Below are 14,530 nucleotides of genomic sequence, written 5' to 3'. Positions count from 1 at the left end.
GATTATAAAGAATTTGATGACACAATGGAAATCAGTTATCATTACTCTTATGTTCATGCTTCCTCAGATAGTACAAAAGTAGCTTTACTATTTACATGGTGAGTATGAGATTCTTGATAGGATAAAACAGCAAGTTATTAATACAAGTGTTTACTTTACTCTTGATACACTTCCCTTGTCTCAAGGTTATTGCAGAGGACATAAACCTTGGACACTCTAAATCATCTTCAAGGGAATGGCTAGTGTTTGGCAGATTATAGGCAGCTGATATAAACCAACACATATCCACTGATATAAATCAACACGTGCCCTGTGTTTTCTCTTCATCTTAGTCATAAATGTTTTCTTTGTATTTAATGTTTTTTGTTTTTGGTTTGTATTTAAAGCAGATATTCAACCTGATTTCAATGCTGCCAAGAACAGAACTATAGTTTTACCAGAGGGCATAACACAGTTTTTGGAAAACAGTATATATTCATAATGGATATAAGTAGAATAGAGATATTAATTCCTCAAAATATGGATGACCAGGAGGAATTATTTTTATTAATGTGTATCTCAGGACAATTTAAGCATTTTTTCAATAGTTTTAAAGGGTACTTTCTAATATAAAATTACTTTCTTGTAATGAATTTACAAATAATATATTTTACTGCTAGGTTATTATTCTAGTAACTGTTTTGCCTGTTTTGTTTTGGGTATTGTAGATAACTCAAGAAAGATACAATGAATGAAGCAAATTATTCTGAAGTATCTGAGTTTATATTCCTGGGATTATCAATCTACAGACCAACACAAATTTTCCTCTTTGCATTTTCCACAATATCATATGCAACAATTTTTCTAGGAAATTTCTTAGTCATGCTTACAGTTATCTTTGATACCCATTTACATTCACCAATGTACTTCCTTTTAGCTAATCTTTCATTTGTTGATTTATGTTTTTCTACTACAATTGTTCCTAAGTTGATTTCTGATCTATACTCCAATGACAATACCATTTCATTCCAGGGTTGTATTTTCCAGATGTTTGTCCTTCATGTCCTGGGGGGCTGTGAGATGGTGTTGTTGGTAGTCATGGCCTGGGACAGATATGTGGCCATATGCAAGCCCCTCCACTACCTGACCATCATGAGCCCACGGAAGTGCATTTTGCTTCTGATTGGTACCTGGATTATTGGTCTCATTCATTCAGTGTCTCAATTAGCTTTTGTTGTCCATTTGCCTTTTTGCAGTTCTAATGAGATAGATAGTTTTTATTGTGACCTTCCTAGGTTCATCAAACTGGCCTGCATAAACACCTACAGAATGGAGTTCTTGGTTACTGTTGACAGTGGACTAATATCGGTCACTACCTTCTTCTTACTGATTGTCTCTTACATCTTTATACTGTTCACTGTATGGAAACAGTCCTTGGGCAGTTTGTCCAAGGCCCTCTCTACACTTTCTGCTCACATCTCTGTGGTCATTTTGTTCTTTGGACCATGCATCTTTGTGTACATGTGGCCATTACCTACTGTCCCAGTGGATAAGTTTCTTGCTATTCTGGACTCCATGATTACTCCCGTCCTGAACCCTGCCATTTACACACTGAGGAACGAAGACATGAAGGTGGCAATGAAAAGACTGAGTAAACAGCTCCTGAGTAAACAGGAAAGATATCTGCTAAATTTCCCAGAAGAGTATACAACCAGAATACTCTATTATAAACACAAATGATAAATGACATCCTCTGCTTTGATATGATTTATTATTCCTACTCCAACAACTTGGTAAATGAAAGTAACAAAATATATATTGTTTTCACACTTGAAAAATTCATCTTTGCTTCCCAGTGTTTCTTGTACTAGTTTTCTTGTTTGGGTCTAAGTTTAATCAAAGCAGGCCTCAAATTCAAAATCTTCCTGTATCAATCTCCTGAGCACTAGGATTAAAATGGGGATCATCACATTCTTCTTGCTTTTAACTGTGTGTGTGTGTGTGTGTGTGTGTGTGTGTGTGTGTTGAATAAGTGAATGGCAAGACTGTATAGTGTGGGTGAAGGTCAGCAGAAAGAGGAAATAGATGTAATCTGGACGCTTGTTGGAAAGGGAATGCAGAGAGAGGAAAGTAAGGTAGAAAGGTCAAACATGTAATTGGCAGGCTTTCATTTCAAGAGATGAACTAATTTAGGAGCCTGGAATACCGGGCAAGACCGGGGAGAGACGATTCATGGGGAAGGGGATGCTACTTCAAAATTTAGTGGCTCCTGGAAAAGAAGAATGGTATTAAAAAGGGGGAAGGTAAACATGGAAGAGGAAAACATAGAGTTCAAGGTTGTGTGAATAAAGGAGTGAGAGAAGAAGGCGGTATAGAGGAGTAGAAAAGAAGAGGGTAGAAAGGTGGTAGAAGGGAGGAAGGGCTGGAGCAGGGTGTTGGAGATAGAAGCTGAAAAGGCTGACATGAATATTTACTGGAACACAGATTTGTTTTCCTGGAGAGATGGCCAGAAGAAGGCAGGTACATGCACAATGAACTCCCTTAAACTCCAGGCTCACTAGCAATACAGGAAGTTCCTCTTGTGCATGATCACACCAATGTTTTTCAGTGTTGTTTGGCAACCTTGAGTTGATCAACCATATCTGGGGATGTCAGAAGCTATTTAACCTGCCCTACCACCTTTGTGGGGGACCTTGTAGGCATGTTGTCATTTCCTAAGAAGACTAATCCATCATTTCATGACAAAATACTTGTAAAGTAGTAGATATATAAAATGCACTAACACAAAATGTATAGCATGTAACTTGAAGAAATAAATAATGAGTAATAAGGAAATTTATAATGTGCCACAAACTTCTTCTATTTAAGCAATGATGATATTTTTTCAAAAATAAAGAAATGTCTACAAGAGTAGTTACTTTTCAAAACATTTCAAATCATATATAAATTCATAAGATTAATTTGTGAAAAGCCTCTTTATTCAGTAAGCTATCTCAATAGCCGCTTTTGATCGGAATTAAATAAGTATTGTTGTTTATACTTTTCAATATGAGTTCTTCTATCTTATAGCATTTTTTCAGATTAAAAAACTGTTTCTATGTTAGTGTATAGAAACGAGGTATATATCTATATCTATCATCTATCAATCTCTCTATCTCTCTATCTATCATCTATCTATCTATCTATCTATCTATCTATCTATGCAATAACAATTAATTGAAAAGAAGCCATGTATTTGAAGGAGAGTATAGAGGAATATGGGCATTTAGAAGAAGGAGGAGAAAGAGAGGATGATGTGATTAAATTATAATATCAAAAATGAAGCTGGGTGATATTTGCCCAAAACTTTAATCCAGCACTGAATAGGCAGAGACAGATGGAACTCCATGAGTTTGAGACAAGCCTGGTCTACAGATTTAGTTCCAGAACAGCGATGGTTACACAAAAAAATCTTGTTTTATGAAATGAAAACAAAATAAATAAACCATCAAACAAACACATAAACAAAAAGAACAAAACAAAAAGGAAAAAGACAGATGTAATGTGGATAAATACTTATTTCCAAGTATTCACTTGCTGTTTACCTCCTATTTGAGGCATCTAAAAATGTATTATTGAATGTAAATTCAACAAGCAATGGGTTTTATATCACATTTTAATCTACTCATCTGGTGTACTTTTAACACAATTCCTCTCTATCACCTTTCATGTTCTTCCTTTTCTGTCATTCTGGGTACCTTTCTCTTTCCCAATATTAATGTTCTTTTGGTCATGTTATTCTACATAAAATATCATTTTATAATGACAGCTCTTTATGACATTTAATCACCAGTACTATTGTTTTTATTTTGATCACATATATCACCAAATTCAAACCATGCATTATTGCCATTTAGGTACCATGAAGTAGTAGGTCCCTTTTCTACCCTAAAAGCTTGTTATCAGAGAAAGAGTATTCAGATCAGCTTCAACTCAAGGTCTCTGGCATCTGTGTCTTCAGTGAATGGTGTCTTCATCCTCAAGCAATTGAGTTCCTCTTCTGATTTCCATGGACTTGTTCCCCCGCATATATACTTACCCAAACATAAATGACAGTAATAATCTTCAAAAAATAACATTGCTTGATGTATCTTGTTTTATGTATTTAATAGTCATCTATATTTATTCTTTGAAAAATGTCTACTCAGTTCATTTGACCACTTATTTTTATTGCATCTTTTTTCTTTTTATTAATTTTTTTAGTTCTTGATATAGCATGAATAGTATGCCCTTGATGGGTGAACAGTTGTCAGGTTTTTTTCTCTCATTTTATAACTGTCTATATACTCTGCTGGTTGTTGACTTTGATTTGTAGAAGCCTTTTAATTTCATGCAATCCCAATTATCAAAATATTTTCTGGGTTTTGAAGTATTATTCAAAAAGTTCTTGTGCATGCCTATACTTAAAGTATTACCATAATGTTTGCCTCTTCTTCAATAATTTCAAAGTTGCAGGTAATAAGATAAATAACTGTTAAAAAAGTAACTACTTAGTTTTCTGTGTAAATGTGCTTATTGTAAGTCTTTGATCCATTTTGAATTTTATTGTGTAAAGACTACAGATAAGTGAGATTTGTTCTTCTGAATTTATTAAAGATATTATCCTATCCTCCACAGTATATTTTTGACGTGTTGCAAAAAGCCATATATCTTAGCTTTGTAAGTTTATTTCTAAGCTACAAATTTCTTAACATTATTATTTTGTGCCTGTCACATGCTGTTTATAACTAAGATTCTGTTGTATATTTTGAAGTCAAGTGTTATGAAACATCTGACATCACTTCCTTGGCTAAAGATTTCTTTGACATTTCGAATTAACTTGTACTTATTTAATAATTTTAGGATCATGTTTTTCTACTTCTGAAATTAATGACAGCTGAATCTTTAGAAGTGTTAGGTTGAATGTTTAGGAATGTGGTAAATACATATCAAACTTATTTGGCCTGAAAATACAGTCTTGCAATTCCAGCTTCTTGGGAAGTCAGGGTGGGAAAACTGCAGTCAAATTTAACCCGAGCCACTTAGAAAGTTCCCACTTCACGATTTTATGAAAATAGCATAAATATATTGGTAATATATAGATTAGTGTTAGGAAGACTTCCTAGTATACATGAGACCTTTATTTTAACCCTTAGTTCAAAAAAAACACACAATCAAACAAAACAACTAAATAAACAAGTAAAACAAAACAAAAAAAACACAAAACTTCTCAACAAAAACCAATAAATACACGAAAAAGAAATAATTGAGATTTTGAGATAATATTATTGCCTATTCAGAATAGCTATCATCAAAAGAACAAAAATATAGATCAAGTTAAGTGAAATGACACTGATTCAGGAGGATGAACATTGTAAATTATATTTATATAAATGAAAGAAGGGGAACTTGGAAGAAGAAAGTCACCAGTGGGTGCAGAATAAGCAAATAAGTGACAGCAAGTAGAATGAGTATGATTTGTGTAGTATATATAGTGTAATATATATATATATATATATATATATATATATATATATATATATATATATTATACTTGAAGATGCTAGGTCAAAACTTATAGGTAACAATGAGAACCCTAAGAGAGACATACATAGATCAAATCTACATGGGAAATAGAAAAAGACAAGATCTCCTAAGTAAATTGGGAACATGGGGACATTGGGAATGGGTTGAAGTGGAAGGGAGAATCAGGGAGGGGAGCAGAGAAAATGCAGAGCTTAATAAAAATCAGTTAAAAAAACTTATAGGAGTTATAACTCTTCCTATAACATGTGAGCTTGGGGAGGATTTAATTCAGATGCTGTGGTTTGTCAGGAAGCTCCTCTACCTGCTGAGCTGTCTCAGTGGTCTCCATTCTGCTTCTTGAGACACATTAAAAACAAGTACTGTCACTAAGATGATTGCTAAAATTTAAATGAAATTTATATCCTTATAACCTACAAAGGCAATAAGAGGTCATTTTATAGTTCAATAATTTAGCACAGAGTCCTTAAGGTGTTTTGTTGTTTAAGTATTACTGTGGGTATGTGAGGGTAAACTGTATATTAAAAATCACTTATAATATAATGCTGAGAAAGAATGAGGAAGAGTTTAGCAAGAATGTAAGAATTATGAAATGCAATCTTGTAGACCTGGCACAGAAAAAGCTAAATACCAAAGTTAAAATACCAAAGCTTCCTAACATGTGTACCATACAAGAAAAGAGTAAATGGTTAATTAAAGTTCAGAGAGTACCGATGTATTGCTACATTTCCTTGTTGACCTGTGAGCTACTGATATTTCTGGAACAGTGCTAGCTTTTTTCTTCAATTGCAACCAACTGATGCAATCATAGTACCCTAGGGGTAATTACAAACAATGAATACACAGATTCCAATGGATCATTGCAGTGTACCACAAAGCAAAACAAAAAATATAAATACAGAAAGGTTGTCCCATGGATTGTATGGCTTGGAAAGGGGGTAATAAGCAATAAAGGGATATAAAATGTCAAGGATTATATTAGATATAATGGGATTATTGCAGATATTGCCAAAATCATATTTAAGAAAATATGGTAACAAAACTGTTGAGGGTTAAATGTATAAACACACTACAGATAATTTCTTCAGAAAAAGATACCAGAATCTATACATATGTATACATCAAAGTCTGTGACCAGACATGAGCAACGCTTATCTGTAGTCATATGATTTCAGAAAAACTTTATACAGTGGTTTGTGTGTTTTTGTTAGATAATTTATATTATGACAACCTCTTTAAATTAATAGAACATACATACATGTTGTTTTTTACCATTAGCTCATGAAATTTAAGAAGTTCAGACTTTCATAACTGTTTAGACATGAGTTAGAACTCAGCTATTGAAAACATGTATAAATATAGTTTATTCAGCAAATAATACTCTACCCCAAATTGTATATAATATGAATTATTATGAATACCATATTATCAAGATCATATAATGTAGCCAGGGGTGGTGGTGAATGCCTTTATTCTCAGCACTGCGGAGGCAAAAGCAGGCAGATCTCTGTGAGTTTTAGGCCAACCTGGTCTATAAGAGCTAGTTCCAGGACAGGGTCTAAAGCTACAGAGAAACCCTGTCTCTAAAAACAAAAACGACCCCTCCAAAAAACAACAAAAAGGAACAATAATGTTTACTTAACTAGCTTTGACAATTATGTTATTTCATTATATAGTATAAAATTATGATCGTACAAAGAACGTATGAACTGAGGAAAATACATTCAAATGTTATAAATAGATTGTCCTTTCAGTTATGGAAAACAATATTTGAAAATTCTGAATCTAAATGAATAGTTAAGACTTGAAAACTGGCAGATTTTATAACATTATAAGGTAAATAACTTTATCATGTGCTTTGTTTAGCATTTTAATTTCTAGGTGGCTGTAGTCTAAACAGATATCTCCAATAACTCTTGATACATAGAATTATGATTGACATATAATACCATATTTTAAAAGATGGTAAGATTGATAAATAATTCAAAGGGTATTGTGTTACTAACAATCTAATTAAAGTGACAAGCACACTTTGAGAACACATGCAATCACTATTTTTGCAACATATCACTATATTCTATTCTTCTCTCTATATAAGTATATTATGCAAAACTATTACTCATTTTATGTAATAAAACTATAAGTATTACAATTTTGAATATAATTTTCTAATGGTCATTTTCATAACTATATACTAATTACATCATTTAGATTCTAGAAACAAGATGCTATTCAATTCACTTTCCACTACAATTCTTATAAAACAATGTGTAAACAATGAATTTGTTGATAACATAAGATGTCTAAAAATTATTACAGAACTCACATGTGATTTAGCAGCTTCTTTATGGCATTCTTAATATTTCTATTTCTCAGTGTATAGATGGCTGGATTCAGGAGAGGTGTGATGACTGTATAAAACACAGAGAGAAACTTATCCACCAGTGTGATGTTGACTGGCCACAGATAGATAAAAATGACAGGACCATAGAATAGCACAACCACTATGATATGGGAGGTGCAGGTAGAGAGTGCCTTTGATGAACCATCATTAGAATGAATCTGAACAGTTAGTAGAATGTAAGTGTAAGAAATCAGCAAGAGAATGAAACAAGTTATTCCTAAAACACCGCTCTCAGCATTTATTATGATACCCAGAATATCAGTGTTCATGCAGACTAATTTCATCACCAAAGGAATATCACAGAAAAAGCTGTCTATCACTCTTGGCCCACAGAAAGGTAGCTCCAAAACTAGGATCAGCTGATTAATGCCATGCACAAATCCAGTGATCCACGATATCACAACCAGCCAGATGCACTTCTGTCTGTCCATGATGCTGGTGTAGTGGAGTGGCCTGCAGATGGCCACATAGCGGTCATAGGCCATTGTTACAAGAAGAACCATCTCACCCCCCGCAAAGAAATGCACGCAGAGGATCTGGCTCATGCAGCCCCCGAAGGAAATGCTTTTATTTTCTTTTATGAGGTCTGTGATCATTTTGGGGGTAGTAACTGAGGAAAGGCAAAAGTCAATAAATGAGAGATTGGCTAACAAATAGTACATAGGAGAATGGAGATGGTGATCAGTGATGATTAATATCACCACAAAGAGGTTGCCTACCACAATCATCAGGTAGAGTGTAGAAAACGGCAACAAGAGAAACATCTGCAGTTCCCTTGAGGTGCAAAGTCCTTGAAAAATGAATTCGGTCACCACAGACTGGTTTGTTTCTTCCATTTAGTACACTGGGCTCCCAAATGTTGAGAGAGACAGAGCCTTACTAAAAATTCCTGAAACAGATACAATAACTTAATGTTCAGAATCAAGTAAAAAGAGTACACATTATATCTAAGCATTGTAGCCAGTCATTTAATTAACTTCCTTTAGCTTGCATATTTTTTCTAATCGGGTAATTTGGTGAATATAGAAAAGACTACCCATCTGAAGAATAATCTTTATAAGTATGTAAATAAATATATTATGAGGAAATACCAATACCAATTATTCTGTTCATTGTCCCACCATAAATCTATCTTTTGGCATGGATTCAGAGACAATTTTCTTCAAGGAATAGCTGAGATATAGTCACAGTCTCTTTCCTTGACTGCCATAATTCCAGAATGAGAAGCCTTTGACATACTTTAAATACAAACACACAATTCTTAGGCACCAACCTATTTATGATTTTATATATAAGGAGATATAATTGAATAAATTCTATTAAAATATTTGATAAAAATTGATCATCAAATAAAATGAGAAATAACATGCTTAGGACAAGATTTTAGCATTGTCTTTCCTTGAAGTTTGGTCTTATTCACTGGAGATAACTCTAAAAAATAATGTATTGCTAGGTCTGATGGATGTTGCTTATTGTCATATACTTACAGCCTTTCAATGCTAAATGGTAAGATTTCATATGATAATTTGAAAAATTTATTATGAAAGTTGCTTTTTCTGCCTCTCTAACTTTGTTTCATTTCTTCTTTTTTCTTTTTCCTTTCTTAACTCCCTCCCATTATTTACTTCTCTGAGTTTTTCTTCTAAATCTTAATATCTCCACTTTTCTTATTAATTTTCTGTTTGAAATTGGGAAATTAAAAGGCCAATAAACTAGAGGATATTTTGTAATTTCTTGTTAAGTATTTGAAGTATTATAGCAATAACGATGTTTATTAATTTTTTTCAATCAGATCTATAAAGTAATCAAACTGTGGTGCACAATGAGGTCTCTTTGATTACAAATCTCCAATATTACTCCTAGATTATGAATAAAAATTTTAATTTTAAGAAGTCAAAAAAATCAATGACATTTCTCTCAAGGTATTTTAATACAAACACAAATAAATAAAAATGATCAGTTTAAGAAGTAATAATGGTCATGTAAATGTAAATTTAATTTTTTTGTTTTTAAAATTGAACATATTTAACTCTTTGAATATCAATGACATTTTCACATATCTATTTTAATTGGCAAATTCTTAGTGAATTATGATTATTCTAAACAGTATAACTGTCATCTCCCTTTATTTTCTAATAACTACTTCATTAATATATTCTCTGTATCACTGAGAACATAGGGGCTCCAAAATCAAAAGATAACATTAAAGTAAGTTTATTGGCCTGTGAGTACAATGATTTCCTTTGTTAAGAGACGTGGTATTTTTAAGGTTATCCTAAGAAATCGTTAGATATGAGCATATAAAACTCCTTTATGTTTCCAAATGTCTCAATGAGTAGTTGGAAGGGACAACTACAATATTTTTGTCGGCCACACATTTAAAAACATATGAATGCAACAAACAGTGTAAACTCATGAAGTATTTAAAAATATGCTACTAAAACAAAGTTTAAATCAGTAGTTGCAATAAAAAATCACAGTATGACAATCAGTTTGTGATGCACTCACACTACAAGAATTACCTTATAAAACAGATATTTCCTTTCGGATGATGTTTCCTCTGATCGTCCCTGGAATCTGAACCTCTTAGATCATTGTTTCTGCTATGTCCAGTGATGCTCGTGTGTTTCACCTCTGAGTGGCTTATATGCAATGACAAAGGTCATATCTGCCTTGGAAAGTTTCCCATTATCCAAATAGGACTATGCAGTTGGAAAGCCTTTTGCTTTCATAGTCCTTGGGGATCCCTAGCCTCCAAATTTTCTTGAGTTGAATATGAGAGCTCATAATAAAGATAAAGTGTTCCCTTAATTTCTTTCATAAATATTTTGTAAATATGAGTTAATATTTTAAGTTGTGTGATGGCAACTTACAAGTTGTAAGATGATGCACATGTGCCAGGGAGATGCCAAAGCAGTTAGTTTGACTTGTTGCTAAGACAGATGACCTGAATTAATATTAGGGAGCCACAAGGTGGAGGGGTAGAAACCACTCACTCAGCTGTGTTCTGATCTCCACAGATGTGCTGTTGCACATATGCACATGCCTACACTCATGACACATGCACCCACTTTAATAAATGTAATAATTATTTCAAAAAGAGAGAAAACATATCTCTAGTTACACAGTTGATGTATCCATTTAGACAATTATCACCACACCTGGAAATGCCAACAGAGAGAATTTTTTCTTTTTCACTTTTTTGATACTTTATGATCAACCACTAAAATACACATGGACCAGACAAAATAATTTTATTTTAGATTGCACAATTTCTCCTTTTTCAAATTCACTTCATTATATATAATTAAGGTGAAAACTGTTATGTTTTGACAGAAACAGCTATAAAGAAATTACATATTAGTACTTTATATGTAAATTGTTTTGCTAAAATCATTTAAAATCTCCTTTCAACTCTCCCCAGTCTTTCCTTTCTCCCTTCCCTCTCCCCCCTCCCCTTTCCCCACTCCTATGCCCAACCCCACCCCACCCCCATGATCCCAACTTTTTTTTATTGAGAAAAGGAGAAAAAAAAACAAGTTTCCACCTCCTCCCAGCCTCCCATTTCCCTCCCCCTCCTCCCACCCTTCTCCCCCTCCTCCCACCCTTCTCCCACTCCACCCCACTCCTTTCTCCCTCCCTCTCCAGTCCAAAGAGCAGTCAGGGTTCCCTGCCCTGTGGTAAGTCCTAGGTCCTCCCCCCTCCGTCCATATCTAGGAAGGTGAACATCCAAACTGGCTAGGCTCCCACAAAGCCAGCACATTGCTTAGGATCAAAACCCCGTGCCATTGTCCTTGGCGTCTCATCAGCCCTCATTGTTCGCCATGTTTAGAGAGTCCAGTTTTATCCCATGCTTTTTCAGTCACAGTCCAGCTGGCCTTGGTGAGCTCCCAGTAGATCAGCTCCACTGTCTCAGTGGGTGGGTGCACCCCTCGTGGTCCCGACTTCTTTGCTCATGTTCTCCCTCCTTCTGCTCCTCATTGGGACCTTGGGAGCTCAGTCCATTGCTCCAGTGTGGGTCTCTGTCTCTATCTCCATCCATCACCAGATGAAGGTTCTATGATGATATGCATGATATTCGTCAGTATTGCTATGAGATAGGGTCATTTCAGGTTCCCTATCCTCAGCTGCCCAAGGAATTAACTGGGAACCTCGGCTTGGGCACCTGGGAGCAACTCTAGGTTCAAGTCTCTTGCCAACCCTAAGGTGGCTCCCGTAACTAAGAATTGTGCTTCCATACTCCCCTAGCCAACCTTCCTTTATCCTAATCCTCATTTTTCCCCAAGTTCCCCCCATCCTCCCCTTCTCCCTTTTCTCTCCCCATCTCCCCTTACGCCCATCCCACTCCACCCCCAAGATCCCAATTTTCTCCCCGGCAATTTTGTCTACTTCCCATAGCCAAGAGAATAACTATATGTTTTTCCTTTGGTTCACCTTCTTACTTAGCTTCTTTAGGATCACCAATTGTAGACTCCGTGATCCTTACTTATGACTAGAAACCAATTATGAGTGAGTACATCCCATATTCATCTTTTTGTGTCTGGGTTACCTCACTCAGGATAGTGTTTTCTATTTCCATCCATTTGCATGCAAAATTCGAGAAGTCATTGTTTTTTATCGCAGTGTAGTACTTTCGTTATTTGCAGATGATATGATAGTGTACATAAGCGACCCCCAAAACTCCACCAAAGAACTTTTACAGCTGATAAACACCTTTAGTAATGTGGCAGGATACAAGATCAACTCCAAAAAATCAGTCGCCCTCTTATACACAAAGGATATGGAAGCCGAGAGGGAAATCAGAGAAGCTTCACCTTTCACGATAGCCACAAACAGCATAAAATATCTTGGGGTAACTCTAACCAAGGAAGTGAAAGATCTATTTGACAAGAACTTTAAGGCATTGAAGAAAGAAACTGAGGAGTATACCAGAAAATGGAAGGACCTCCCTTGCTCTTGGATTGGGAGGATCAACATAGTAAAAATGGCAATTCTACCAAAGGCAATTTATAGATTCAATGCAATCCCCATCAAGGTCCCATCAAAATTCTTCACAGATCTGGAGAGGACAATAATCAACTTTATATGGAAAAACAAAAAACCCAGGATAGCCAAAACAATCCTATACAATAAAGGATTGTCTGGAGGCATTACCATCCCTGACTTCAAACTCTATTACAGAGCTACAGTGGTGAAAACAGTGTGGTACTGGCATAAAAACAGAGAAGTCGACCAATGGAATCATATAGAAGACCCGGATTTTAACCCACAAACCTATGAAACACCTCATTTTTGATAAAGGAGCCAAAAGTATACAATGGAAAAAAGAAAGCATCTTCAACAAATGGTGCTGGCATAACTGGATGTCAACCTGTAGAAGAATGAAAATAGACCCATATCTATCACCATGCACAAAACTCAAGTCCAAATGGATTAAAGACCTCACTATCAGTCAGAACACATTGAACCTGATAGAAGAGAAAGTGGGAAGTACCCTACATCAGATGGGCACAGGAGATCACTTCCTATGTGTAACCCCAACAGCACAGACATTAAGGGCAACATTGAATAAATGAGACCTACTAAAACTGAGAAGCTTCTGTAAAGCAAAGGACACTGTCACCAAGACAAAAAGGCAACCTACTGACTGGGAGAAGATCTTCACCAACCCCACAACAGACAAAGGTCTGATCTCCAAAATATATAGAGAACTCAGGAAACTAGACTTTAAAATGCTAATTAACCCAATTAAAAATGGGGCACTGAACTGAACAGAGAATTCTCAGCAGAGGAAGTCAAATGGCCAAAAGACACTTAAGGTCAAGCTCAACCTCCTTAGCGATCAGGGAAATGCAAATCAAAACAACTTTGAGATATCATCTTACACCTGTCAGAATGGCTAAAATAAAAAACTCCAATGATAGCCTTTGCTGGAGAGGCTGTGGAGGAAGGGGTACCCTCATCCATTGCCGGTGGGAATGCAATCTTTTGCAACCACTTTGGAAATCAGTGTTTTGGTTTCTCAGGAAATTCGGGATCAATCTACCCCTGGACCCAGCAATACCACTCCTGGGAATATACCCAAGAGATGCCCTATCATATGACAAGAGCATTTGTTCAACTATGTTCATAGCGGTATTATTTGTAATAGCCAGAACCTGGAAACAACCTAGATGCCCTTCAATGGAAGAATGGAAGAAGAAAGTATGATCCCAACTTTTGCCTGGCAGTCTTGTTTGCTTTCAATTCCCGGAGGATCCATATATGTTTTTCTTTGGGTACACTTTGTTATTTGGATTCTCTAGGCTTGTGAACTATAGGCTCAGTATTCTTTATTTATGGCTAGAATCTACTAATAGTGAGTACATACCATATTAATTTTTTTGGATCTTGGATTTTTCTTGTATTTGATATTAATTCTGTTCTTGACAAACTGAATATTTTCCTCAGTTTACCTTATTTTGTTTGTACAAGTAACTTTGGAGTTGCCATTTATGTATTTAGATCTTTCACAAAATTTAAATAATAAATCAAAAATATAAACATGAACTTATTTAGTATTGCATAATTTCCTATAAAGATGTA

At 35.1% G+C, this 14,530-nt stretch overlaps 2 protein-coding genes across 2 annotated transcripts; one reads left to right on the top strand and one right to left on the bottom strand.

Annotated features, from left to right (window-relative positions):
- Positions 1-726: 726 nt before the first annotated feature.
- Positions 727-1,719, top strand: LOC142844272 (olfactory receptor 4F15-like). Its single transcript, XM_075962609.1, has one exon. It carries the CDS (start codon positions 727-729, stop codon positions 1,717-1,719), a length of 993 nt encoding a protein of 330 aa, XP_075818724.1.
- Positions 1,720-7,863: 6,144 nt separating this feature from the next.
- On the bottom strand, positions 7,864-8,781 carry LOC142844931 (olfactory receptor 4K3-like). The gene has a single exon (XM_075963707.1). The coding sequence runs from the start codon at positions 8,779-8,781 to the stop codon at positions 7,864-7,866; it is 918 nt and encodes a 305-aa protein (XP_075819822.1).
- Positions 8,782-14,530: the final 5,749 nt, after the last annotated feature.

The sequence above is a fragment of the Microtus pennsylvanicus genome, chromosome 2, assembly GCF_037038515.1.
Source record: "Microtus pennsylvanicus isolate mMicPen1 chromosome 2, mMicPen1.hap1, whole genome shotgun sequence".
Taxonomy (NCBI): Eukaryota; Metazoa; Chordata; class Mammalia; order Rodentia; family Cricetidae; genus Microtus; species Microtus pennsylvanicus.
The sequence above is the reverse complement of the archived record's forward strand: the minus strand, read 5'-3'. Positions and strand labels throughout refer to the sequence as shown.

Coding starts and splice junctions, on each gene's coding strand:
- LOC142844272 (XM_075962609.1), top strand. CDS start 727: ATGAATGAAGCAAATTATTCTGAAGTATCTGAGTTTATATTCCTGGGA.
- LOC142844931 (XM_075963707.1), bottom strand. CDS start 8,781: ATGGAAGAAACAAACCAGTCTGTGGTGACCGAATTCATTTTTCAAGGA.